This window comes from Balaenoptera physalus (assembly GCF_965194825.1).
Source record: "Balaenoptera physalus genome assembly, chromosome: 20".
NCBI lineage: Eukaryota > Metazoa > Chordata > Mammalia > Artiodactyla > Balaenopteridae > Balaenoptera > Balaenoptera physalus.
Window position 1 is genome coordinate 7,726,878 of NC_138901.1, and position 25,000 is coordinate 7,751,877.

The 25,000-nt window shown below is 40.7% G+C and overlaps 1 protein-coding gene across 4 annotated transcripts; it reads right to left on the minus strand.

The window, feature by feature from the left end:
• Positions 1-402: 402 nt before the first annotated feature.
• On the minus strand, positions 403-24,956 carry ACOX1 (acyl-CoA oxidase 1). Of its 4 annotated transcripts, XM_082440714.1 has the most exons (15): positions 24,387-24,515; positions 21,893-22,019; positions 19,802-19,962; positions 13,823-13,983; positions 11,148-11,255; positions 9,833-9,952; positions 9,577-9,692; positions 8,992-9,161; positions 7,899-8,061; positions 7,115-7,305; positions 6,668-6,847; positions 6,439-6,544; positions 6,162-6,305; positions 5,797-6,003; positions 403-4,754 (listed from the first exon to the last, which is right to left on the minus strand). In XM_082440714.1, exons 3-15 carry the CDS (start codon positions 19,864-19,866, stop codon positions 4,704-4,706), a joined length of 1,782 nt encoding a protein of 593 aa, XP_082296840.1. In that variant the 5' UTR covers positions 19,867-19,962; positions 21,893-22,019; positions 24,387-24,515; the 3' UTR covers positions 403-4,703. The 4 variants fall into 4 exon arrangements, with proteins under 4 accessions (XP_082296840.1, XP_082296837.1, XP_082296838.1 ...); XM_082440711.1 differs by lacking the exons at positions 19,802-19,962; positions 21,893-22,019 and adding an exon at positions 24,822-24,956 and having other exon boundaries at positions 24,387-24,546; XM_082440712.1 differs by lacking the exons at positions 13,823-13,983; positions 21,893-22,019 and adding an exon at positions 24,822-24,956 and having other exon boundaries at positions 24,387-24,546.
• Positions 24,957-25,000: the final 44 nt, after the last annotated feature.

A 25,000-nucleotide genomic window follows, 5' to 3' on the forward strand; every position in this document is an offset into this window, starting at 1 on the left:
GGATATAAGGCCGGTGAGCTTCTTCCTCCCGGTTTCCCTGGGGAACTGCCGGGGCCTGGGCTCCACGATCGAACACTTCCAGGGACTTCCCTGGGGGTCCAGTGGTTAGGACTCTGCGCTTCCACTGCAGGGGGCATGGGTTCGATCCCTGGTCGGGGAACTAGGATCCCCCTTGCGCGCGGATATCAATTTTTTCCAGCTCTCTTGGGAGGGCTGACTTGCGGAGAGGTGGAGGGCGTGATAAATGTGTCAAGAGTGGAAGACTGACGTGGTGAAACTATAAATATGCATTTATTCCACACCCCAAAGCTTAGGAAAGTAGCTGTGACCTTCCTGTTCAATTATGAAAATCAAAGCTGGGAAGCCAGAATGAAACCCAACACCATCACCTAAGGAAGACACTTTTTGTGTTGATTACAGATTTTATTAGGGGTTTTTCAGTTTTACAAAAGAAGAAGAGGTTAGTGGTTTGGCTTTTTCGCAGGCCCAGCAAAGCTGGTGGGTCACCACTGTCCAACCATGATTCTCACGCTTTGGACCCCCCGCGCCTCCTTGGTACTCCCACCCTCACTGACATGTCCTGCCAGGGATGGGTAACAATACATGCTAAATGCATCTCGTCAGGTAGGAACCAAACTCAAACCACAACAGTTAAAGGGGAAAAAGGTAGCAAAGTAATTACACACCCCAAAAGATACAAGTCATTTCCTTGAATCCATAGCAATTGGAAATAAAATGGTGTTTACAAAGTAGCAATCATCAGTTGGAATATTATGTGGAAGATCACATACTTGTTACCTAATCTGTGAAACAGTTGACAGTAATGTGGCAAAACAATTTATTTTGGTTCAGAATTCTTTTTTTATACATTAAAAAAATTTATTATTATTTTTTTAAAGTTATTTATTTTTGGCTGTGTTGGGTCTTCGTTGCTGCACGCTGGCGTTCTCTAGTTGCGGCAAGCGGGGGCTACTCTTGGTTGCGGTGCGTGGGCTTCTCATTGTGGTGGCTTCTCTTGTTGCGGAGCACGGGCTCTAGGCGTGCGGGCTTCAGTAGTTGTGGCTCACGGGCTTAGTTGCTCCGCAGCATGTGTTACCTTCCAGGACCAGGGCTCGAACCCGTGTCCCCTGCACTGGCAGGCGGATTCTTAACCACTGTGCCACCAGGGAAGTCCCTGGTTTGGAATTCTTAAAATCACTCCCAATTTTCCGTGATCTTCCAGAGATAATCAGTGGCTCACTTAAATTTAAGGCAAAATCAAAATCAAACAAAATCCCTTCGAATCTAGGAATTTGCAGGTCTGCAACAGCTAACATCCAGTAACTCTAAAATTTCCTTATGTTTCTAAGTTTACTATCATGGACCACAGGAATAGGTACTGAAAATTTTAGCTTGGACAACTATAAGCAAAACTCCACCAATATTTTAAAATGAAAATACATTTTCATCATTTACAATGACTTGGTCTAATCCTCCAGGAATGGATCAGTAAATATTCAATTAGCTGAGATGATCTCTGTGTTATTCCATGAAAATGATCAAAACCTTTATCTGAGGAGACTCAAAAAAACTCTTCGTCTCAAGCAGAATCATCATTCTCCTGGCACTGGTCCTCTCTCCAGCTGCAGCAGAGCTACTGCTTGAAGAAGAGCTATAAAATCCCTTCCACATGTATAAAAAGATTAGTGGGTGTTACAGGCCATCTGCATCTAATCCTCTCCCTTTCTACTAGGATGGATGGAAAAAACTCAGAAAGGGGTAGGAGGAACTTTGACCAACAGTCAATCGTCTAAGGAATTTTTGTTCCCCAGAGGACTCGAGGATGATGAATCTGGATATATTTCCCCGACCACGCCCTGCACTGAGAGAATCCAAGAATTGAGATCTAACATGTTAACTTTAGGAACTGTTAAACGCCTCTAGGTATATGGTATCTGAAATTACAAGCAGTGAGTTCTCAGAAAGTATCTGAACGTGGTTAATGTTGCAATTAAGTGAATGTTCTGAAGATAAGCTGCTACTTAGCAGTACTATGTTCTGAAGACAAGAACATGAAGGCCCCCAAAGGCTTTGGGGCCAACTGTGCTTTGAGGTCACTCATGTCCAAACACTTAAGTACACCTCGGTTATCTACTGAGTAGAGCATGAAGCAGAACTCCAAATACGTTGAGGAAGTATCAACCTTCATCCATTACAAATAGCAAAAACCTCTATGAAACTTCAAAGGCTTATATCAGTATCATCTAACAGAAAAATCTCACTAATTCTATTGAGATTTATCATCATTTTGGAGATTAGGTTGAAATTTATCTGCACTCTTTGTGAAAACGGCTCATAAAATAACCCCACAGAACCAAACTTATGTGTGGCAAAGTCCGGCTTCTAAGGGACAGCAGGCTGGGCCTGCTGCTTCCTTACGAGCAGCCAAGAGACCTGTATCCCTGCGTGGACAGAGCACTCAGATGCTCTGCAATGACAGCGTCACGGCCCAGTCAGCCTTATCTGCTTAGGCAGTTCTCACTCCTTCCTTCTTTTGTTTAGTGTTACCTACACCTGTATCTTAAAATTCTTCATAATTTAAACTTATGTTTAATTATGTGGCACGTTCTTTCCATCTTGATAGTAACAAAGTGAGGTTTTACGATATCTTTATTCTTTAATTACAGAGACCAAAGTTCAAGACAAAACATTCCAATGTTAATAAAAATACTGTCAATATCAGATTGTTTTTAAATAAAACTCAAGGTGCTGGACTGAAGGTGGCTCTACAGAGTCCACCACCTCTTCCAACCTGCTTAGATCCCAGATCTATGCAGCTGGATTGGGTGGGTGTCATTTCAAACACCCTTAGAGCCTGACCATGGATATCCCTCTGTGAATAAGATTTTTAACCCCTAATTGGAAACAATTCTACATTTAACAGGTCAATATTAAGGAATCTGAATTTACTCTCTGTTATTTCCCAGAATCTGATCTAGTCAAAGATATACCCAAATGAGATTAACAGAGTGCTTTTTTACTTCAGTCTTAACACAATTATCAATCAGTTCTCCTGGTGGAAAGATAAAGGCTTGTGTCAACTGACAGTATTTCTTCTGCTGGACCTTATCTCCTATTACCCGTTCCACTGGGATAGATTTTATGGCAGGTCCCAAGACAGGAATTACATTTCCACTGAATTACATACTACATTCTCAAGACTGATGCTAGAACAACTGGTTTCATGAGGCAGATGTCACAAAGAGTTAACAAAAACAAAAAATCAGGTGACTTGTTTTACACTGATTTTAAGAAAAAATTCATTGAGATACATGTTTAGCCTTTAAATATAGAATGATTGTATAAATTAGATTTCAGCTGAAAGAACAATTTAGCAAGTCAGAAAAAGCTCCTAGAAACATACTGAAAATAATGCCAGATATACAATAAGGAACGGATTTTCTATGGAACTTCCATTTATCCTTTAGCCACAGTTTCAATGATTATATTTTCTGATCCAAAAATCAGAACACATGGTTTGTCAAAGGATCTTTCTGTGCGACTCCTGGGTGTAAGAGGCAGCGAGTGATGCTTTTCTTTTTGTAAGGCCAGACACTGTAACCACCGAGCATTTTCACAGCTTACACCAAAGTGACAGAATAGAGGGAATCTGGATTGTTCCAGAAAATTTCGTTAATATGGTCACCAAAGTTACAGTAACCGTAACTGATAGCTCTTCCTGCCCTTATTCTACTAAGAAGGAAATGTGACTCTCTTTTTCTCCTTTTTTTTGCATCTCTCTCAGGAAAGGGAGAGGGAGGGAGAGAGAGAGAGGGAGATCAAAACCACTGATTGGGAGGTCCCATCAGTTGCCAAAAGTTATATGTAGAGATAACTTTGCTGTCTACCCCTTCCTAAGAAGTTGGGGCGAAGGGAGTTGTACTGCTACGAGAGCAACAATTTAGGGAAACCCTCCAATGGAAGATTAGTTCCTAATCACATGGGGCAGTGACCCTGCAGTAGCCTGTGCTGAAGAAATCCTTGTGTTAGAAAAATGCTACTGTGAACAGGTAGACAGGAACAATACACCAGCAAAGGAGGGCAAGCAGGCAGGAAACATGTCAATGTATCAAACACACCCACACACACACACACACACACCCACACCCACACACACACCCACACCAAGTTTCCTGACACACACACACACACACACCAAGTTTCCTGATTAGTTTCTTTCCCCAGGCCCTCTTCTTCAGTCCTGCTTTCTAGCCAGGGCCCACGGCAGGAAAGCTTGGAAGGGTTCTACCCCCACTTAAAAAATACCTTTGCTTAAAAACACTTGCATATCCAGTGATTAGCAATTAAGATGTGAAAATAATTAACTACTTAGTAGTTAAATCCTACTAATTATCGAAAGTTCTGGCCTCCTGGGACCAGCAGCATTACAGATGGAAGTCACACTGCATTTCTTAAAGCTTTTTCTGAATGCTTAACAGGTCTCTTTCAGCGTTAATTGCACTTGTAAAACACATCTGGTTTTTTCCTTTAATCTCAAATCTGTTCTTTTTTTTTTCATTTATAAAAAGAGAAAAGGGTCAATTTATCATTTGCTCTAGCTTTTCTAAACTTGATAAAGATTCCACGCAAATTTGTGTGACAGGTATAAGGGGAGTAGAGTACAGTTACTTTTGGGAGCAGATTGAACTTGTCCTCAAGACACTTCAGAGCTTGGACTGCAGTGACTTTAGGTGCTTGTGGTAAGATTCATGGACCTGCAGGGAAGGGAGAGAAAAAATTACTGATACGGAGTTTGCAAATTAAAATAGCATACTTGGACTTCCCTGGTGGCGCACTGGTTAAGAATCCGCCTGCCAATGCAGGGGACACGGGTTCGAGTCCTGGTCTGGGAAGGTCCCACATGCCGTGGAGCAGCTAAGCCCGAGCGCCACGACTACTGAGCCTGTGCTCTAGAGCTACTGAGCCTGCGTGCCACAACTACCGAAGCCCGCGCACCTAGAGCCCGTGGTCCGTAACAAGAGAAGCCACCGCAATGAGAAGCTCGTGCACCACAATGAAGAGTAGCCCCCGCTCGCCACAACTAGAGAAAGCCCGCACGCAGCAGCAAAGACCCAACACAGCCAAAAATAAATAAATAAATATATTAATAAAATAAAATAAAATAGCATACTTTTAATCAAGAAATTATCTGGGGGAAAAAAAGAAATTATCTGAACCTTATTTGGATCCTGATTCAAAAAATCCGAAGTGGGGAGAAAAAAAGAACTGAGCTAATTGGGGAAATCTGGACACTGACTGGGACGTAGTTCATGATATTAAAGAATTCCTGTTAATTTGTTTAGGTGTGAGAATGGCATTGTGTTTATGTTTTTTAAGAAGAGTCCTTATCTTTTAGAGATACATACCGAAATATCTATGAATAAAATTATCTGATATCTTGGATTTGCTTCAAAATAATGCTTAGCTGGGAGGTTCAGATGAAACGCAACTGGCCATGAGCAGACAGTTGCTGAAACATGACAAAGGGTACGGGGGAGATGCACTGGAGTATTCTATTTGTGTATACATTTGAAATTTTTCAATTGTTGCTAGATAGTTGGGGAAAACTAAAAACCTGCACGCTGCAGGAATGACCTTGTTCCCTTCAGAACCTGTTGCTCAAAGAAAGAGACTGTCCGAAGTGGCCATGAGAGCTTTCAAAGCTTTCACAGATGATCACTCAAGAGGTCTTTCCTGCCTTAATATTTAAATGAACAATTTCAAAAGGTGAAAAGACATTTTTCTTTTTTTTTTTACCTCTGTTTTGTTCAGTGGGGATTTCTTGGCCCATTCAAACAAGTTTTCGTACACATTCCCATCATAGCGGCCAAGCACAGAGCCCAGTGTCACATCCTGAAAATCAAATGCATCAACCAGAGCAACAGCGTCGGGGCGAATCACAGTCAGTAACTCCTTTATGCGCTCGTTCACTTGGGTGATTTGAGACTCTGTCATGATGCTCCCCTGAAAGAAACAAGCAAGCAAACAGAGATATTACATAGGTACGTATAAATATATTTATATATGTATATATACACATACAACCACAAAGTAAACCACAATTATTTTTCTATAAAAAATTAAGAAATACATAAATAAAAGGACTTAAACTTAGAAAATACCTGAAGAAAATCCCCTGCGTTCCGACTGATTCCATACAGAGAATACAAGAGACACAAATTCCTTAAGACGGCTTGGATGGATTTCTCTTGAATTTGGAGGAGTTTTTCTGAAAAGAGCTTAACTGCCACATAGTGGCAATGTGCCTAGATAAAAAGAAAACACCAGAGTGCAAGAACCTTTGAAAAAGACTCAACAGTGATACGGTTTCTGCACTAAGAAAATGAGGGGGTTGGTGAAGGACGGAGAAGGGGAGGGGGAGAGAGGACCATCGCTGACCTCACTTGCTTGAACGAGGTCAACGGAAGTTAGGTTCCATGCTACCTCCTTGCTTTTTCTGTGAATCACTTCAGTTTGAAGGTTTTTCGCAGCAATTTCTACTAATCTGTTAAAAAAAGAAAAGAACTGGAAAACTGGAGCTCAAGGAAGTGATCGCTAGTACTTGTGCCTTCGCCCCTGGCCACAGAGGCCCCCATGGCCCCGTCCCAGCTCTTGAGGGTGTGCTCACCTGGCCGCACGAAGCTTGTACGCTCCTGTCAGGCTGTCAGGGCTGTTGATATCCACCACGGTTGGCCAGACGGCCACCTGCTGTGGCTGGATGTGCTGGCTGGGCAGGTCATTCAAGTAGGACACCATGCCACACACCAACTTGCCTGAGTGCACCTGGTCATAACTTTTCATCAGGAACCTGAAAGTCACCAGGACACATGCTTTCAGCAACTATGCTTCTCGTGAAACAGAAATAAAACGAACTCCTGAAATGACTTTAAGCTGTGTGACAGCTGTTTCATACTAGCCTGACCCCAAGAAAAAACCGTGGGTCAGGATGGAAGGCAAAAATGACATCTTTCTGGAACAAATATAATGAGAAGAGAAAACATGGGAATAAGAACGAACGGAAAGGACTTGAACATTCTTGAGAACACATATGCGAAATCATGAATTAGATTCTCACCTGGCCGTCTGTAGCATCATGACAGTGTTTTCTCCCTCGAAGGTGCAGGTTGGGGTAAAATTGACGTAAATATTTGGAAGTCCACTGCAGTGAGAATAGCCATGCCCGCCACAAGCCATCCGACATGCTTCAATACCAGTGTTAGTCGTCCAGGACGTGAAAGCCTTCAGCCCGGCAGCGAGGGCATGAAGCTGAAGGGAGAAGCACAGGCCATCAGAACATCTGCGGTGCTGACAGCCCACATTCCAATGAGACACACTTAGCCTCACTTAACAGCACTCGTCACTTTCAAAATCACTTGGCAGGGACGTCCCTGGTGGTCCAGTGGTTAGGACTCCACGCTTTCACTGCCAGGGACCCGGGTTCCTGGTCAGGGAACTAAGATCCCACAAGCCACGTGGCATAGCCAAAAAAAAACAAAACCAAACAAAAACCAAACAAAATCACTTGCTATGCCATGTAAACTGAAAAGCATGCTCATCTAATTGGCCTGAACTAGTAACATTCCCACATTCCCTTCTCAACTGTTTTACTTGGCAAAAAAGGCACCACTTAAGTTCCTTTGATTAATAAATGACCAACATGGTACAGTAATTCTGAAACTTAAAAACAAATCCACACATCTTCACATCTGATCCACTCTCAATTAGAAAATTTTCTCTATCTTTTGAGAATATATGGATTCTTTTCAAGATATCCCAATGTTTAATTTTCTCTGGACATGATCCAATAGGCAAATATGAACCAGAAGGGTGCCCACAAGGGAACGAGACATGACGCAGACCTCAGGCAGCTCACTCAGGTCCCCTTGGCTGATGTCTTCATTAATCCGATGATAGGTCTCTTTCATGTATGCGCCTACAAACTGGAAGGCATAGGCAGTGGCCAGGAGGGGAAAGAGTTTATACTGCTGCGTTTGATAATCCAAAATCTGTGGTTCTGGTTCACTAAAGCATATAAAAAAAGGGGGAAAAAAATTAAATGCCTATACAGAGCTTACTGTGTGCCAGGTTCTGGTCTAAGCACTTTGAAAGACTAATTTATCGAATCCTTATAAAGATCCTGTGAGGTTAACTGTTATTACCCGCATTTTACAGATGGAGAAAATGAGAGGTTAAGAACCTACCCAGGGTAGAGAGCTAATAAGTGGCAGATCCTTGATTTAAATCTAGGGTATCTGGCTATAGAAGACCATGTGCTTAACCACCTTGATGAGCTGCCTTAGGTGGACAGGATTTTCTAGTTGACTTTCATATTTTTCTTAGTCTTTCCAGTCTAAGAAAATTGTATCTCATGGCAACTTCCGGAACCAAAGTTCATTAACTTCACAGGAGGAAGACAACGTTAAAGGGGTCTAGATGGCTGAATAAACTATATTCTGACCACAATTTGAGGAGACCCAATACACTGAGTTAAGTATTTGAAGTCTAAGCAGGTCTGCTCTTATCAATTTCTTTATTCCTTCTTTAAGAGTAAAACGTTTATCAAAGAGTCATGCCCAAGTAACAGGCAGTAGCAAGAATAAACCATGTCCATGAACACAATAGAGAATCAAGTTTAATGTCACTTTCACTATACCCGATTTGTAATTGTTAGTAGCGACTAGAATCTTCACACCACCTTCAGTGTTTTCAACATTTCATTTATAAAGCTCAAGTAATATTACTGTTTTTCTTAGAAGGTTAAAAGTAATAATTAGGTGGTTATTCTCATCTTTCCACTTAAGGGAAGTCTAGGTTCTCAGACCCAGTACACTGCCATCCTAGCTAATTTTACAGCAAATGCACTTTCTCCACAACACATTTGGGAATTCTGATATTTGGATGGGGTCCAAGCCAGGTCTTCAGTACCAAGCTCATCTCAGACTCCACCCTTACCCTGGCGTGATTTCAGACTGATGCCTCACGGCACTGTATCGGATGGCAATGGTGCAAGCCTTAGACAGACACCGAGCGGATTCTCCCACAAGGAAGGACCTGATAAACACCATGGTCCCGTAGGTCAGCTTGTTACTCAGGGGTTTCACGTATGTGCCATCAGGCTTCACCTGGAAAAAGAACATGAGATGGATGCTTCCTTCTGTTAAAACCAAGTGGCAGTTTAGGCAAGTCGTTCTCCAAGTGTGGTCCCCAGAAAGGCAGCATCAGCATCACCTGATGGTCAGTCCCCACCCTGACCTCCTAAATCAGAAACTCTGGGGGCCAAGCACTCTAGGGTTTAGCCAGCCCTCCAGGTGGTTCTAATGCACGCAGAAGTTAGAGCCCCACTGGTTTAGCAAAACAAAACATGCTCTTCATACCTGCCAACTGCTTTTGACTTCATGGTCATAATAAAAGCAGCTTCAGAAGTAAAAACCTGTTAGTACCTTCTAAAAGAACAGATCCTTCTAACCCCGTGATTATCAACAGCCACTGAAAGCCCCGTGTCTGACACCGCTCCTCCTATTTCCTGTCTAAACATACCTGAGCGTGCTTCATCAGCATGTTCTCCCTGGGAATGCGATAACTGTCCATCTTCAGGTAGCCGTTATCCATCTCATCATAGCCAAATTTGGGGCCAATGTCTCCAACAGTAATACCTACCGCAGATGAAAGTCACAAGGTGTTTATGCTCTGGAATTCCTGGCTTCCCTCCTCTTCTTTAGTTATGTATTATACTTTTTGCAGAAGAAAGTGATTGGTTTAATTTTCACCTCAACATCAGATGAACAATTCTAACCTGGTAAAGGCTTATGGGTCCCAAGTTCACGAATAGGTACAATGAAGGCATGTAATCCATAGCATTTCCCCTGAGTGATGAGTTGGGCGAGTACTATCGCATGATTTGAAGTCTTTCCAACTGCAACATCAAAGAGAACAAGAGAGGGAAGTGAGCAAACATTTTTACATTTTCACAGAAACAAAAGAGGGGGAAAAAAAGCATATGTTAAATATAACACTAGATTCCATCAATAAAGCGTGCCCAGAGAGCTTTTCTTATGACAGTGCCACGCCTAGTTTTCAGAAGGAAATCCAGTTAGGCTGATAGTTATTAAAATTCATTGAATTTTGGCAAAGCAATCCTTCATTTTTTTAAATATATAAACACATTTTTAATCGAGATATAATTGACATATAACATTGTCTAAGTTTAAGGTGTACAGCATGTTAATTTGATAGCATTTTTAAAAAGTAGGCTTTCTTTTCTACTTATTTTTCATTCATTTACATAAAGAAATTTTTAGGATAATCCTAGAACATTACTTTAAATTACATCCTTTTTCTCCCTTAAGGCAGGGCTTTCCAAAACAGTAGCCACTAGCCACACGTGGCTGTTTACATTTAAATTAATTATAATTAAATAAAATAAAAGATTCAGTCTCTCAGTCAGCTACCTACATTTCAAGTGCTCAAAAGCTGAAAGTGGCTAGTAGCTACCATACTGAACAGCAAAGACAGAGAATATGCCATCATTGCAGAAAGTACTATGGGATACAGCTGCTTTAAGAGATTTTTGGTTAGCGCACCCAGAAATATTTCTTTTTTTGCATGCTAGTTTTTTTCCTATCAAAATGTAACATCACATATTAAAATATATAACATGAATAACAAAATCCTTCAACCACTGATCTCATCTGAAATATATATCCTAAAACAATAACTCAGAATGGAAGACGATATTAAATAAATTTCATGTCAAAGCTATTTATAATAAAAATTTGAAAACAACTCAAATGCTTCCAGTATGGAAATGACTAACCAAACAGGGAAAACTAAGTTACTTTAAATGATGACTATGGAAACTATGCTAACACACGAGAATATTTAATTGAAAAACCATGAAAAGCAGAGTAAGATAGCTGTCCTTTCTGCGCTTTGCAAAATGTATAAATATCTGTAACATGCAACACAAGAGAATGTGAAATAGCTTAGAATAGTTTAAGTTCTAAGAGCTTTTTCTATATTTCAAAATTATATTCTCATATAAGCTCTACACTCTAAACACGTTGTAATAAATCTTAAAACATCCAATAACTGTTAAAAAATTCACTTACGCCCACCAGGCCACCACTTGATGGAGGTCACAGTAGGACTATTGAGAATGAACTCCTGGGTTTCAGGGTCATAAGTGGCTGTGGTTTCCAAGCCTCGAAGATGAGTTCCTAAGAAAATGAATTACACCTACTTCAGATAGAATATGGGAAAAAATAGGTACAGGGTAGAATCTCCTGCCCAGTCCTTCAAAGCTCTAGCATCTCAGAGAGTAACAAAATCTAACAACAACAAAACATCTGTAGATGAACTACAAATGGTTGATAACCACAATATGTAATTTCCTATGCTTAATTAATTAGTACGTAATTTCCTGATTTGTTCCTATTAAGCTGAAAATATAAATGTCAAGCATATTCCATTTCTGTACTTGATTTAGTGCACTTCTGTGGCAGTGGATATGGAACATTTATTTAGATCAACCAAAAGAAAATGTAAAATAAAGGCAGATTAGAATCATAGTTTCGTTAAGGTCACAGGATACGAATTTAACAGGGAAGTTAACTGACCTTTTAAAGGCATATCTGAGTTGTTAGTGTGTCAATTTCAACTCATTTGTATTGTGTCTACCACACCAATGCAATGTTCTGGAATTCTGTATTATAACAAAGAATGAGAACAGGTGACAGGAAGAGACTCCGACTAAAGTTCTTGTAAACTGAGAATTTATTTCAGAATGAATGCTAGAAAGGGAAACAAGAACTTAACAAGTTATAACCAGGACTTCCCTGGAGGTCCAGGGGTTAAGACTCCGTGCTTTCAATGCAGGGGGCGCGGGTTCGATCCCTGGTTGGGGAACTGAGATCCCACATGCCTCGCCATGCGGCAAAAAAAAAAAAAGAAAAAGTTACAATCATTATGTGGAAAAGACCTGGAACAGCGACTTTTTTTAATTTCTAAAAGTCCAATAATAAGAGGTCCAAGTTCACCCTGCAGACTCAACGCTAAGTCTTAACTTATTCCTGGCTGGTTCACTAGTGTGACCAGGAAGAGTTTCCATTTTTATTTATAATGGAGATGTTTAAATCCTAATACAAACGTGCCAAAATTATTTGAAAGAAGTTACAGAAAAATGTTCTAAGTGACACCCTCCCTAGTAATACTATCCTGTAGCCAATGCTGAGAACCTTTTACCAAACTGCTTTGATAATGCCAGATCTCATTAAACACTTAAACTGTGAAACACTTAGAAACTCCCGAGTTAAATAACAGAAATGGACAGTTTATGTGTGATCCACAACCTTCCCCTGTGTGGGAATCAAGGAATCAGACACTAAGACTCCTTTCACCAAAGAAAAAACTTTTATAGAAAACGAGGTAGCATATTAAACAGAACAGGTAATGACAAAACGTTTTCAAATGCACAACTGAATCAAATAGTATTCCACTTCGAGTCTTAGGAAAATCCTCTAAAATACTATTTACCACAGAAGCTGAAAGCCAAATTAGCAATCAAATGAAGATGAAGTTGTACAGGAGTAAGGAGCAAGTGGCACATATACACTAGACCAGCTGTTCTGAAACGTCTGAGTAGGAAAAGAGAAGCCAGAAGTAAATGAATGGCAAACACAGATACCAATGCGGAACGGATGCTACCTGGCACAGCCACCACCTCCAGCCCCATCCAGTTCACAGGAAAAGACAGGCGAGGGATGGAAAGAAAAAAGAAAGGTGGTACAGGGACTTCCCTGGTGGCGCAGTGGTTAAGAATCCGCCTGCCAGTGCAGGGGACACGGATTCCATCCCTGGTCCGGGAAGATCCCACATGCCGCGGAGCAACTAAGTCCGTGGGCCACAACTACTGAGCCTGCGCTCTAGAGCCCGCGAGCCACAACTACTTGAGCCCACGTGCCACAACTACTGAAGCCCGCGCACGTAGAGCCCGTGCTCCACAATAAGAGAAGCCACGCAATGAGAAGCCCACGCACCACAATGAAGGGTAGCCCAACTCTCCGCAACTAGAGAAAGCCCACGCACAGCAACGAAGACCCAATGCAGCCAAAAATAAATAAATAAATAAATTTATTTTTTTTTTAAAAAAGAAGAAAGGTGGTACATACAGAGTGTGAAATCAACTGCCCGGAAGTACAACTTATCTTATTTTTTCTAAACGTTGGCCAAAGCCACTTTCAGAACTTTACTGAATTTACTGAATCAAGGCACAAATAACGTCAAGGTACAAAATGCTGCATGTTTTGGTTATATAAGCCACTCATTTCCCTTCAGCAAGTCAAAGAGCACACATTCTATTAATCTGTATTTCTTCTGCAATCTGTGCAAGTTCATTAAGGTATCAGTAGCAAAGATAATCAGATAGTAATGAAGAAAAAGAGATGGGTTCAGACTCTATATACACACAAATTCCATACAACTTCAGTAAACTTGAAAAATCACTTATTAAATAAGGCCTGACTTGTAATTCTTGACCTTCTGAAGGGGAACCATGAATAATCAATCAGCATGTCTGTGATAATATAAGCTTTAATTTCCACCGACCAAAGCATTGTCTATGCCAAGACTTCCATGTGTGAAAACCCTGGCCGCTGCAGAAAGATTGCATTTAAACAGATCTTACACAGCAGGTGGACATGCCACTGCTGACACGTGGTGGACACTCCATGCATGCTAAGCTCGAAGAGCCCCGCCCAACCCAGAAGGTAGACTGAATGCACCGTACCATGACCCATCTCTGTCTGGGCATAAGTGCCAATGATCTCCAAGTTCCAGGCGGGCATGAAGAAGCGTTCCTGCTGTTCCTCGGTTGCCTGGTGAAGCAAGGTGGGCAGGAACATGCCCAAGTGAAGATCCAGAGGCCCAGACTGCCCTCGGTGCACAAAGCTTCAAAGAAATACCAAGGATGGGCATTTGAGAGAAGAGTCAACAGGTGTGAGAGAATCAGCAATTTGAACAAACAGAGCAAGGGAAGGAGAAAAAAACCCTTCTGTTAAGTATGAATTAATGGGTGGACTTTATCATGGATGGGAGCACTGCCCTGTCTGTATTACTTTATAACTCTTAGCAATTTCCATTTTTCTTATGTTGGCGAGAAGTATTTTCTAATGCTACTCATCTCTAAAATTAATTAATCTCAGTAGGGATTGGCTACCAATGCCAAAGCCTGTGCAGCACAAGACCATGTGAGCAAGGCAGAGGATTCCAGCCTTGCAATTAAAGTAAATAAAAAACCTGAAAAGGCTGGATGGAATGGAGAATTTAAGTTGTACAATGACTTATTTATTCTAATGAAAAGTTGAGACAGGAGAACATAGTGGTTCTCTTGGACAAAAGTTTTTCCAGAATCTAATTCCAATAATGCTTCTAGGCTAGAATCTTTTCTGTTTGTCCATAAAACATCCAGCATTAATCCACATTCCTCACATAATTCCGGTCATTTCATTTGGATCCATCACAAATATCCAGCCACATGCTACTGAAACAATGTAATACAAAAGTTGACAGTGCTCTTCATCCCAATAATTAATTTCAGAAATAAAAAGACATGCGATTTTTAGTGAAGACCGTAACATTTACAAATAACAGATTCATGCATAACAAGCTCCCATTACAATTATACGGGAATTATCACAAATGATAATAAACATGTTAGTTGTCATTTTAAATCCACTTTCTAAAGTCATTCTTTTCCATTTAAAATTTGCAGGTGCCTTAGACTTTTATGTGAATTTATTTCTGATAGGAAATAGTTCTATATGGCTTTGTAATGTTGCATGCTACTGGCATTTTATTTAACTTCCAGCTCAAAATTAATCAATTCTGTATTACTCTTACTATGCTCACTATCTTAGAAATGAGCCTAAACATGTGTTTCAAAATTTCTCCGATTGTTCCACTTGAGGAAAATAATCAGGACAGGGTGCTCTAGGCAGGGGCTGACGTGTGATGTGTTCCAATGAGGGTGCGGGTGGGCTGAGCTTTCAGCTAACCAATCACATAAAGATTGAAGAATGCATGAATAACTTCCTCATTTTACAGAGAAATTAAAGCTGAGATGAATTATGTGTCTTCAGGGCAAAAAGATAATGGCAAAACAAGGACAAGAATCTCATCTCCTAATCACGTCTTCTAGTGCAACCTGGGCTGAGGACAACGGTGGGGACACTAGAAAGACTTGCCAAAATCAGAGCCAGGCTTGGAAGCGTCACGGTGGAAATCCTGTAAGATGTCACCCCTGGTGCGAACTGGGTGAAGGGTTCACGGGACGTCTCCGTGCTATTTTTGCAACTTCCTAGGAATCTGTCATCATTTCCAAATAAAAAGTTAAAGAAAAGAAAAAAAGTGGAAATCCCTGGAAAAACACATTCCAGGGACGAGAGAGTACCTTTCACGCACAAACAGGAATGTCAACTGTGCTGTTTTTAAAAGAATGATGTGTAGGAAGAAAAATTAACGTGCGCCTAGGAGCTAAAAGAAGAAAACTCTGAAGCAGGACTGAAAGCTGTGGCCTGGGGCCAACCACTCACAGTGCGGAGAGGCTACTTTCCATGACTAGAAACCAGAGCGATTCCTGGTGAAGGAGAGGCCGCTCAGAGGCGCCCATCAGACTCGTCATGGGTGGGAGTGTATTCGGGAATAATGAGGGCCACCAAGGGTTACCACAGAGTACACTCAGGAGGGCAGGGGTAAAACTACTTATAATCAGAAACTGTCTTGAAGCAGAAAAATGTTTTCCGGAGAAAAATGTCTCTTGTGGCTAGGGTAAGGATTATTCAGAGGTGGATGAAATGCAGAAATGTTACAAGGAGAAAGTGACCTGGAGAGTTTTTGATTTAAATCAAGTATTTGCTATAGTCTTTATGCATGATAAAGATCATATATTATTTTTAATTAATTTATTTTAAAATTGCAAAGCACCAACATTTTGCTTGGTAAAGAGCTGGAGTCGATTTTTTCAAAACCGTAACACCAGAAGGCCTTCCCAGGCTCTCCTACATGATACAGGGCTGGGAAGGCTAGCAGTCAATACTGAGGACAAAATGATGAGACGAATAATATATGAGAAAGGAAGAAATCAAAATAGCATCTCCACGGACAGTATGATTATAATCCTAGGAAATAAACAAAAACAAAACACCATCAATAATAAATGAATTTAGAAAAACCAGGATAAAAAAAAAAAAATCACTCATTCTTATCCATTAGAGCCATTCAAATAGAAAACCCTGGTAAAGAGAAAGGTGATTTATAAGAGCAACAAAATATTTTAAAAATCTGTTAAGTAATTTAGCTCAGAATATTACAGATTTAATTAAGAGAAAATATAAATACCTAATAGGATGAATAAAAGATATGAAAATGAACAATAGGAAAGAAATTGCTAATTCTTGGCTGAGAGGACTAAGTAAAATTAATACGTCCCAAGAAAATACAGGGATTTAAGGTAATGAGTTTTAAATTCCTACAGAATATGTTTTCGAACTTGGCAAATTGAGATCAGAATTCATCTAGAAGAATAAGTATGCAAGAACACCAAATACATATAAATTGAAATATAGCAATAGTAGGCTTATTCTATCAGATTTTTAAATATCTTAAAAAGCAACAATGAGCCAAAGCTTATGATGTTAGGAGAAAAATAAAGAAAAAAATTAATGTAATATATTTAAGGTTCCATAAATAAACTGAAACTATTACAAAACTCTAAGATGAACCAGAAAGAACATAACAAGGGGAAAGAGCTACTAGTTAATAAACATATAAATAGTATGGGGTTCACTCATCTCTGTATCATACACAAGTCAAAGCATTAAACACAAATCAAACAAACAAAAAAGGGAATAAAACAGAAGATAATTATCCAAGATACGGGAAGAAGAAAATTTATACCTACTCAGAGAAGGATGCATTGACTACATAAAGGCCAAAATGTTTAATCAAACAGAGGCAACAGAGAGAAATACTGGAAGGATACAATAAAATCTTGTAAGATCAATATGCAGATTCTATTTATTCAACACTCAAAGGAGAAAAACCCAGTTTACAGTAGGCTAAACATGTAACATCCAGGCTCACTAGCCCTGGAAGAATTAAAACTTTAACTCTTAGATATATATAAAAGTAGCAAGAAAACAAAGTAATCATGTTGATGGGACTATGGAGACACAAGCACACTAAGTACATCAAAACTTGTTCCACGTCTTGAGCAACAGAAGCTATAAAGTGTTCATTCCCTTCAAATGTAGTAATTCATTTCTGAGAAAGATATTCCAAAGGCATAACCCAAAGAACATAGTTTCTGTAAAGAGACTGATATTGTTATTACTAACAGTGGGGAAATTAGAATACCCAAGGAGCAAGTCTCATGGGAAGTCCAACAGGTAAGAGAATCCCTCCTGGAAAAAGAAGACAGGAGACTCTCGGAGAGACACAGCAGTGAGATACAGGGAGAGAAAGATTAGTGACTTACAAAATCGAGTTTACTATTTATTTTTCAAGTTTCAAAGGAAGAGTATTTTCACATTGCAGTATTAGTGATGGAAGTCTGCAAAGAATCTGCACCATCTTCAAGGATGATAAGTATGTACTACATAAACTCTATTTTCCTTAATAATTAAAATAACAATAGCAGAAAAGGCAAGAAGAATACCTATTAAGTGGCCAGAACGTGAAATGATCAAATACTTGTGAAGACCAAACACACCACCTGCTTTGTGACCCAGAGAAACGTAGTCAGGATAATACCCCTGGACCATGTCCCAGACTGTCCTTTTAACACCAGAACCCCAGGAAGAGGGTGCCCTCCTTGGCCCAGGCCTCTGCCTTTGATTAAGGCTCGCACACCCACAGACCAAATGTGTGTTGCGGCTTGTGTGCCTATACAGACAGGTGTGTATTTAGAGGAGGGAAGACACAATTCTAGAGGGAAGAGAGAAAATTGGTGACCTAGACTTTCTGCAAGTGGTTTAATTTTAAGATTCTTGAGGATTCTGGAATAAGCCTGAGAAATTTTGAGTCTCCTCACTTCTCAGCGGCTACCTAGAGGTGAAAGAGTCCCAAACTCGAAGTTACAGCCAATTCTGTGAGAACACTTAGATAATCACTGTTGACCAACGTTCCAAAGTCTCAGAATTTAAATGGTCAAATCTTCCTCCTGTACAAGTTGCTCTATTTCCAATCCCGTTGATGTTGAAGCACTTTTTATATAGTCTACATAAGACTGTACTGTCACAGTATGCAAATTAGCCAACAAACTGACTGGTTTCTCTGGAAAAGAACAGCAGTCAGCGAAGCACAACTAATACGAACTGACAAAGTTCCAGCAAGAAACAAGACCTAATCTTAAAACTCTGTTCTCTAAATAAACCATAGAGATTGAGACAAAGTTGGTTCGAATACAAGAAAGCATTCGAAAACTAGAAGGAATAAGGGAAAGAAAACTCTAACAAATACAAACTCGCCCGGAGCAACACAGGACCTCAGTCCCAACATTCTGGGCTCCTCAAACCAGTGAAGTTCAAGTCATCATTTCCTCCTCTCTTCCTTCAAATATACATTTGAAATGTACCTTATAAATAGAGGCAGAAGGATTAGACCAACAAGAGATACACAGATCAGACTCACTTAGCCTCACAATAGTTTACATCTTATGCCCCCTATTTCAAAGCTATCTCAAGATTACAAAACATCCGTGCACACTCCAAGAGAGGAACATTGTAGGAACGTGATATCCCTTCCGTTAGGACACCCTCCTTCAGGTCTGTCATCTCAGTGTTGACCATCCTGAAGATGGCCACGGGTGTCTGGCAGGGTGTTCATAAAACTGTACCATGACCAGAATCTGCAGTTCCCACAGGCATTATGGGAAAGAACATTTCCTTAAACCTATTTGCAAACCAAAAAGCACCAAATCAAACACAAAAGTGAAGCCTTCCTGATATCTGCATCCTTTTCTCATTCTTTTTCTTTACTTTCCTTTATTTACATAAGGGAAGCATTATGAACCGGGCAGCTCAAATTCCAAGACACTCAAACCTGTCAGTGGCCTCATCTATGAAAACAAACCTGTTTCACAAGACTGAACACAAAACTTTTTGAAAGTAGCCAGGTTTTTAGGAACAATTTAACCAAGAATTACTGGTAATATAAAGTCCACGGACATGAATAGAAAAATGAATAAAAAGAAATGAAGAGCATCGTGGACTTTTTCCCAAACCATCTCACAACCTTCGCCACTCTAACCCTCTGCCCCATTAAAATCCACATCTTTAACTTCATTAAAGCAGAGCATCTTCCAGATGTTGCTGAGGCATGAACCCTCTTAAGAATTTTCAACTAAGTCTTTAATCAGACACCAATACAATGGGGCGCTTTGCCATATTTTCAACCCCATCTTTCCAAACTGCTCAACACCCATTTTAATGGGTGTATGCAGCAATGGTAACGAGCTTTAAAAAATAACAATGACAGATGCTTCAGGCCAGAGTCTTGGACCAGTTTAAGGGGAAAGAAACTATCAGAAAATAAGAGGCTGAATTTTATTTAAGATTTAACCATTTAAAAATAAAATCCCAAATGTGTAGCAGCAGAAAAAAGTCAAATGCCATGAGTCATTTTTGTTTGTTTGTTTGTTTTGCCAGGAGTCATTTGTTAACTGAAGTCCTGAGGTGGGTTACCCGCTGAGCCTCAAACGTGGACTAACCGTGGCCCATTTCCGTCTGGGCGTAGGTGCCAATTATCTCGAGTCCTTTGGATGAAAGCAGCCATTTCTCTTGCTGAGCAGTGGTGCCCTGATTCAGCAAGGTAGGAATAAACATGGAGTAATTGAGGCCCACAGGTTCCACAAAATTGACCAAATGTAGTCTACGGGAGAGAAAAGAAAAGGATCTCAGCCTTACTCTGGAAACTGCATTCTACTACCAATCCTGCCAGATAGCTGTGGCCCTGAGGATGAAGGTTAGAAAAATTTAAACCCCTTTCTTATGAAATTAAGACTAATATTTATCATTTACTACCTAAAAAGCCAACAGCAGAATCTAGTGGAATCTCTTCTCCCCCTAGTCATTTCAGGGCCAGAATTCTGAATTTCATGCTTAATCCAGGAAGCAAATTCTACCATGTTTTAGCCTCAACCCCCTTTTGTTTATTATTTTGTTGGTGTTATTTTTTGGTTTGAGTTTTTGGAGGGTCTGCCTGTTTGTTTTTGCTTTATTTTCAGGTTTTACTTGTTTTGAAAATCAAAAGACATTCCACAGAACACTTATTTGTTGAGCTGTTAACAAAATGTCCCAAAGAAGAAGAATTTAAACTGCCTTTCTCTAGTAACCGAAGCAAATGTCCAGGATAGTACATATACATTCTGGGGCCAAAGCACAAATCTCTAAAGGTCTTCAGAGCTTAGAGACAGCTAAGTAGGTAATGTGAGAGCATTAAACATTTATCACAAACGGTCTTTGAAAATTATTCCAGATTAAGGGAACTCTAATCATAATGAAATTCAGTCTTCAACGATTTTCTCACAAAAGAGAATCTGTGAGATAGTCAAAATACGAGTTACGTACACTAGTCAGCCTCGGCTACATTGTGCTGTAGATTTTTTAGGGGTCTATTCTGTCAGATCTATCTATACAGAGAGCTTCAGGGGCTTCCCGGGTGGCACAGTGGTTAAGAATCCGCCTGCCAATGCAGGGGACACGGGTTTAGCCCTGGTCCGGGACGATCCCACATGCAGCGGAGCCACTAAGCCCGTGTGCCACAACTACTGAGCCTGCGCTCTAGAGCCCGCGAGCCACAACTACTGAGCCCACGAGCCACAACTACTGAAGCCCATGCGCCTAGAGCCCGTGCTCCGCAACAAGAGGAGCCACCGCAATGAGAAGCCCGTGCACCGCAATGAAGAGTAGCCCCCGCTCGCCGCAACAGAAAGCCCGCACGCAGCAACGAAGACCCAACACGGCCAAAGATAAAAATAAATAAAATAAATAAATTTATAAAAAAAAAAGAGCTTAGGGTACAAAGTACGTACCACCTAACTGACCCTCGTAACTTTTCAAGGGATGGACTGGAAGCAGTGTCACCGCCAGCCTATCCTGGCTTGTACAACAAGCAGAGCATGAATCAAGGGAAGGGGGGAGTAGGCTGCCAATTCACATCTGGGGAGGCCCTGAAACCATCCCACCACCTTTCAGGGGTGCTGGGGACAGATTCAAACATCCAAGGAATGCCTGGACTAGCCAACATCAGAAACGCTTTTTAACCCTGAGGTTCTATGATTTTCACACAAATATCAAATGTTAATTTAAACTGAGGGCTTCCCTGGTGGCACAGTGGTTAAGAATCCGCCTCCCAATGCAGGGGACACGGGTTCGAGCCCTGGTCCGGGAAGATCCCACATGCCGCAGAGCAACTAAGCCTGTGCGCCACAACTACTGAGCCTGTGCTCTAGAGCCCGCGAGCCACAACTACTGAAGCCCGCGCGCCCTAGAGCCCGTGCTCTGCAACAAGAGAAGCCACCGCAATGAGAAGCCCGCGCACCGCAACAAAGAGTAGCCCCCGCTCGCCGCAACTAGAGAAAGCCTGCGCACAGCAACAAAGACCCAACGCAGCCAAAAATAAATAAATTAAATAAATTAAAAAAAAAAATACCTTAAAAAAAACCAAACTTAAACTGAAAGGAGAGAAAGAGGGGAAAGGAGGTGTAGGAACAGCAGAGGTGAGTTCCAAGTAACACCAATAAGCAGCAACTTCCTGCTGCTGTACTACAAAGAGAAGTAAGGCACTTTGCAAAACTTACCCATCACTAAAGTGCAGATAAGTAACGAGGAGATAAATGTAGAAACTGGCCTCTCAACGGCAAGGGCACCACAGCACTCTCTCACAACCATGCTTTACTAAAGGAGGAAATGAACCTGCGAGAATTTCTGAGAAATAAAACCAGTAATTTAGGTGCTAAAAATGGTGGCAATATAAGACACTCCCAATCCCTTGAGGGAACTGAGGAGGCTCTGGGTTGGTAAAGTGATGAGACACTGACACGAAATAATTAACTCTAGGAAACTGAGAGGGAAAAACATGTGACACAAAATAAAGACTGTCAAATACTGATGTTTTCATAAACATACTGAGATTTTTTTTTTTGAGGCCACTTGAAAGTTAACTCAAGAACAAAATCTGAGTGCTTGTTTTTAAGTTATGTTTAATCCCTCCTGAAGATGCTTTTCAAGCAACTAGCTTTAAAAACCTAATAAGGATAACAAAAACCATGAATGATTCTCATCAGAATTTTAAATTACTTTTAAGAATATTTTACAGTTTTTGCATAGCAAACAGTATAGTTAAAAGACAAAATTACAGGAAAGGAGATTAGGAAAGTAACTCCTATTCCCCTAACAGCAAAGTCTTATTTTCTCAAGGAATGGAGAGATGAATTCTTTCACTGCTCAAGTTGAGAAATCTCAAAGTACTTTACTAATACTTTAGTCAATTTCAACATATTCTCATGAGTTTTATTTTGTGATAGAGAAATTGGATGTAAAAGAGACCAGTAAATGCCTAAAATCCCCAGAAAGAGAAATATTACCCTATTTCATTAATTATAGCATCCCTCTCCTCACAGCCAATTTCAGCATTTAAGAAATCTGATGCATCTCACAATTAATGGTACATCATAGTTAACTTTGTTAGTGATACATAAGACATGGGTGTGAGTGACAATCGATGGCGTTCAGTAATTGCCAAGACTAATTTTTTTCAATCCCCTTCTCTAACATACATTGATCTCCCTGTCACATCCCAGAAATACTGGAAGGATGTCAAAGGGTATGCCACAGTTTGTACTTTGTATTTCCCAAATAGTGAGGTCTGTGTCATAAAAAATGATACGCAAAACAGTTGGCTGGTGTCCACTGATCTTTAACTCACATAAAGGACTTTATTTCATTGTGACTTCACTGGAGTCTGGTTACACGTTATGCACCACCACAGATCATGAAATCTTCTGACCAACTCTGAAACACACGGCATCAGCCATTTTAAAGTAAAACAAAACAAACCTCCTCTTTTGTGTTGTTTTAAGGAAGAATAAAATCTTACTAATTTTTTAAAGTTCACAGACCGAACTCAGGAAAATTAGAAACATAATCTTCTAGGAGTTACTCCACCTCAATACCTTCACAGCCAAGAGTTACAAACTTTAAAAATAAAAAAAAAAGCATTTGGAAGTTAGTAAGTACTCTGATTGGACTACCAAATTAACTGTATTTTTGTAACTAAAATGGAAAGGAGTTCTGAGTGTGGTCCTGAGGGCTGGAATAAATCATTTCCTCTTGACAATAATAACCAGGTCAAATTGAAAATAATTATATACCAAATGTATTTGCAGCAGTAGCATAAGGGAGGAATGCCTATTGCTACATAAAGGCAGAACTTGTAACATGTTTCATTTTTCTTGGCTCTTAAATATGTACCATTCACACCATTTATTCTTTATTGATGAAAATACTGGAGTTCTTCTAAAATGTAGAGGCCTAAAACAGGAAATGCCCAGGAATAAGCAAGAAGTGTAAGAGGTGCTGAAACTCAAAGAAATCTTGTACTAAGATTATATAATTATAGTGTTTATTTACATAAAGACAAAAAAAATGTGTGTTTTATTTCTAATCTAAAAATACTACAAAAAGCAGATGGTCTGAAAAAAGGACATACTCTTTTCAGCAGTAGGACCAAGGCATATTTTTATGAGGTCTTGTATGCACAGGGGAGCCATTTAAATACCATCACCAGATTCAACAATGCTGGGTTCTTAGAATACTTTATACTCATTCTGAGGTTTGACTAAGGTTCTTCTTCATCCACCCATATTTTCCATTATTTTAAACTCAAGATCTACACGCATATGAAAATACAAACTGTTACTGCTCCAAAATATTTAATGTTTGGTTCTTGCAACTGAAAGCATCCTTCCAAATGCAGCTTCTAAATTTAGCAGGCCTCCTTCTTACAAAAAGCAAAGTCATTCTGTATTTAAATCACTCAAAATTGAGACATCTGGACCGAATTTGTATGACTCTTCAGATAGAAAATTATAGCATTTCCATGATCAACTTTTTACAAATGCCATCCCTTTAAAAGGCTTGAATACAAAAGTAAACATTATTTTCGACACAAATAACTTTAAAATGGCGTGAAAATATGCCAATTCGAGTCTTCAAACGTCAAGCACGATGAAAAAGGACACCGCAGATTGCGGATTTGGCTTAGGCACTTGATCTAAGCTAAGGCACACCTACTTTTTAAACCACATGATTTCAGCAGGGTCTGCGATGTTAAACTTCCTCATCTTCTCCACCATGGTAGCACTCTTCCTAACAGCCACCTCGTAACGCTGGCTACGACTGAGGAAATTCAAGTCCTCATGCTGGAAGTCTGGGTCTTTCAGAATCAGGTTCTCTGGTAGGGAGTTAAAGGGTATCAAGAGGAAGACAGAAATTCAGGGCTCCGTTAAAGCTCCCTGGGTCACAGCAGGTTTCAGAATCACGGGCACAGGTCCCCTCTCGTTATAGGCGATTCCCCCCGCCAGAGCCGCCCCTGGAAATGGGGGTCCCGGCTCCCCTAAAGCTGGGCCAGAGGCTGCGGCCTACGCCCTACAGCGTCCCCCGACTCCTCCCGGAGGGAGTCTCAAGCTTTGCTCGGGGAAGGAAGGAGGCCTGGCCCGCCGCCCTCACCGATCTCTCGACGGCGCCGGGTGTTCTCGGGGCTGCCGTCCAGGACGTGCGTGAGAAGCTCCGGGTTGAAGCTGGCGGCGGCCCGCTCCTTCTGCAGGTCCTGGTTCATGGTGACGGCCAGCAGAGGCAGCGGAGACCAAGGCGGCGGGCAGCAGCAACAGCCAGTGTCCGCACCTCCA

Coding starts and splice junctions, on each gene's coding strand:
- ACOX1 (XM_082440711.1), bottom strand. CDS start 24,930: ATGAACCAGGACCTGCAGAAGGAGCGGGCCGCCGCCAGCTTCAACCCG. Junction 24,547..24,821: donor CCGGCGCCGTCGAGAGATCG/GTGAGGGCGGCG, acceptor ACTCCCTACCAG/AGAACCTGATTCTGAAAGAC. Junction 9,693..9,832: donor GACCCATAAGCCTTTACCAG/GTTAGAATTGTT, acceptor CATCTGCGGTAG/GTATTACTGTTGGAGACATT.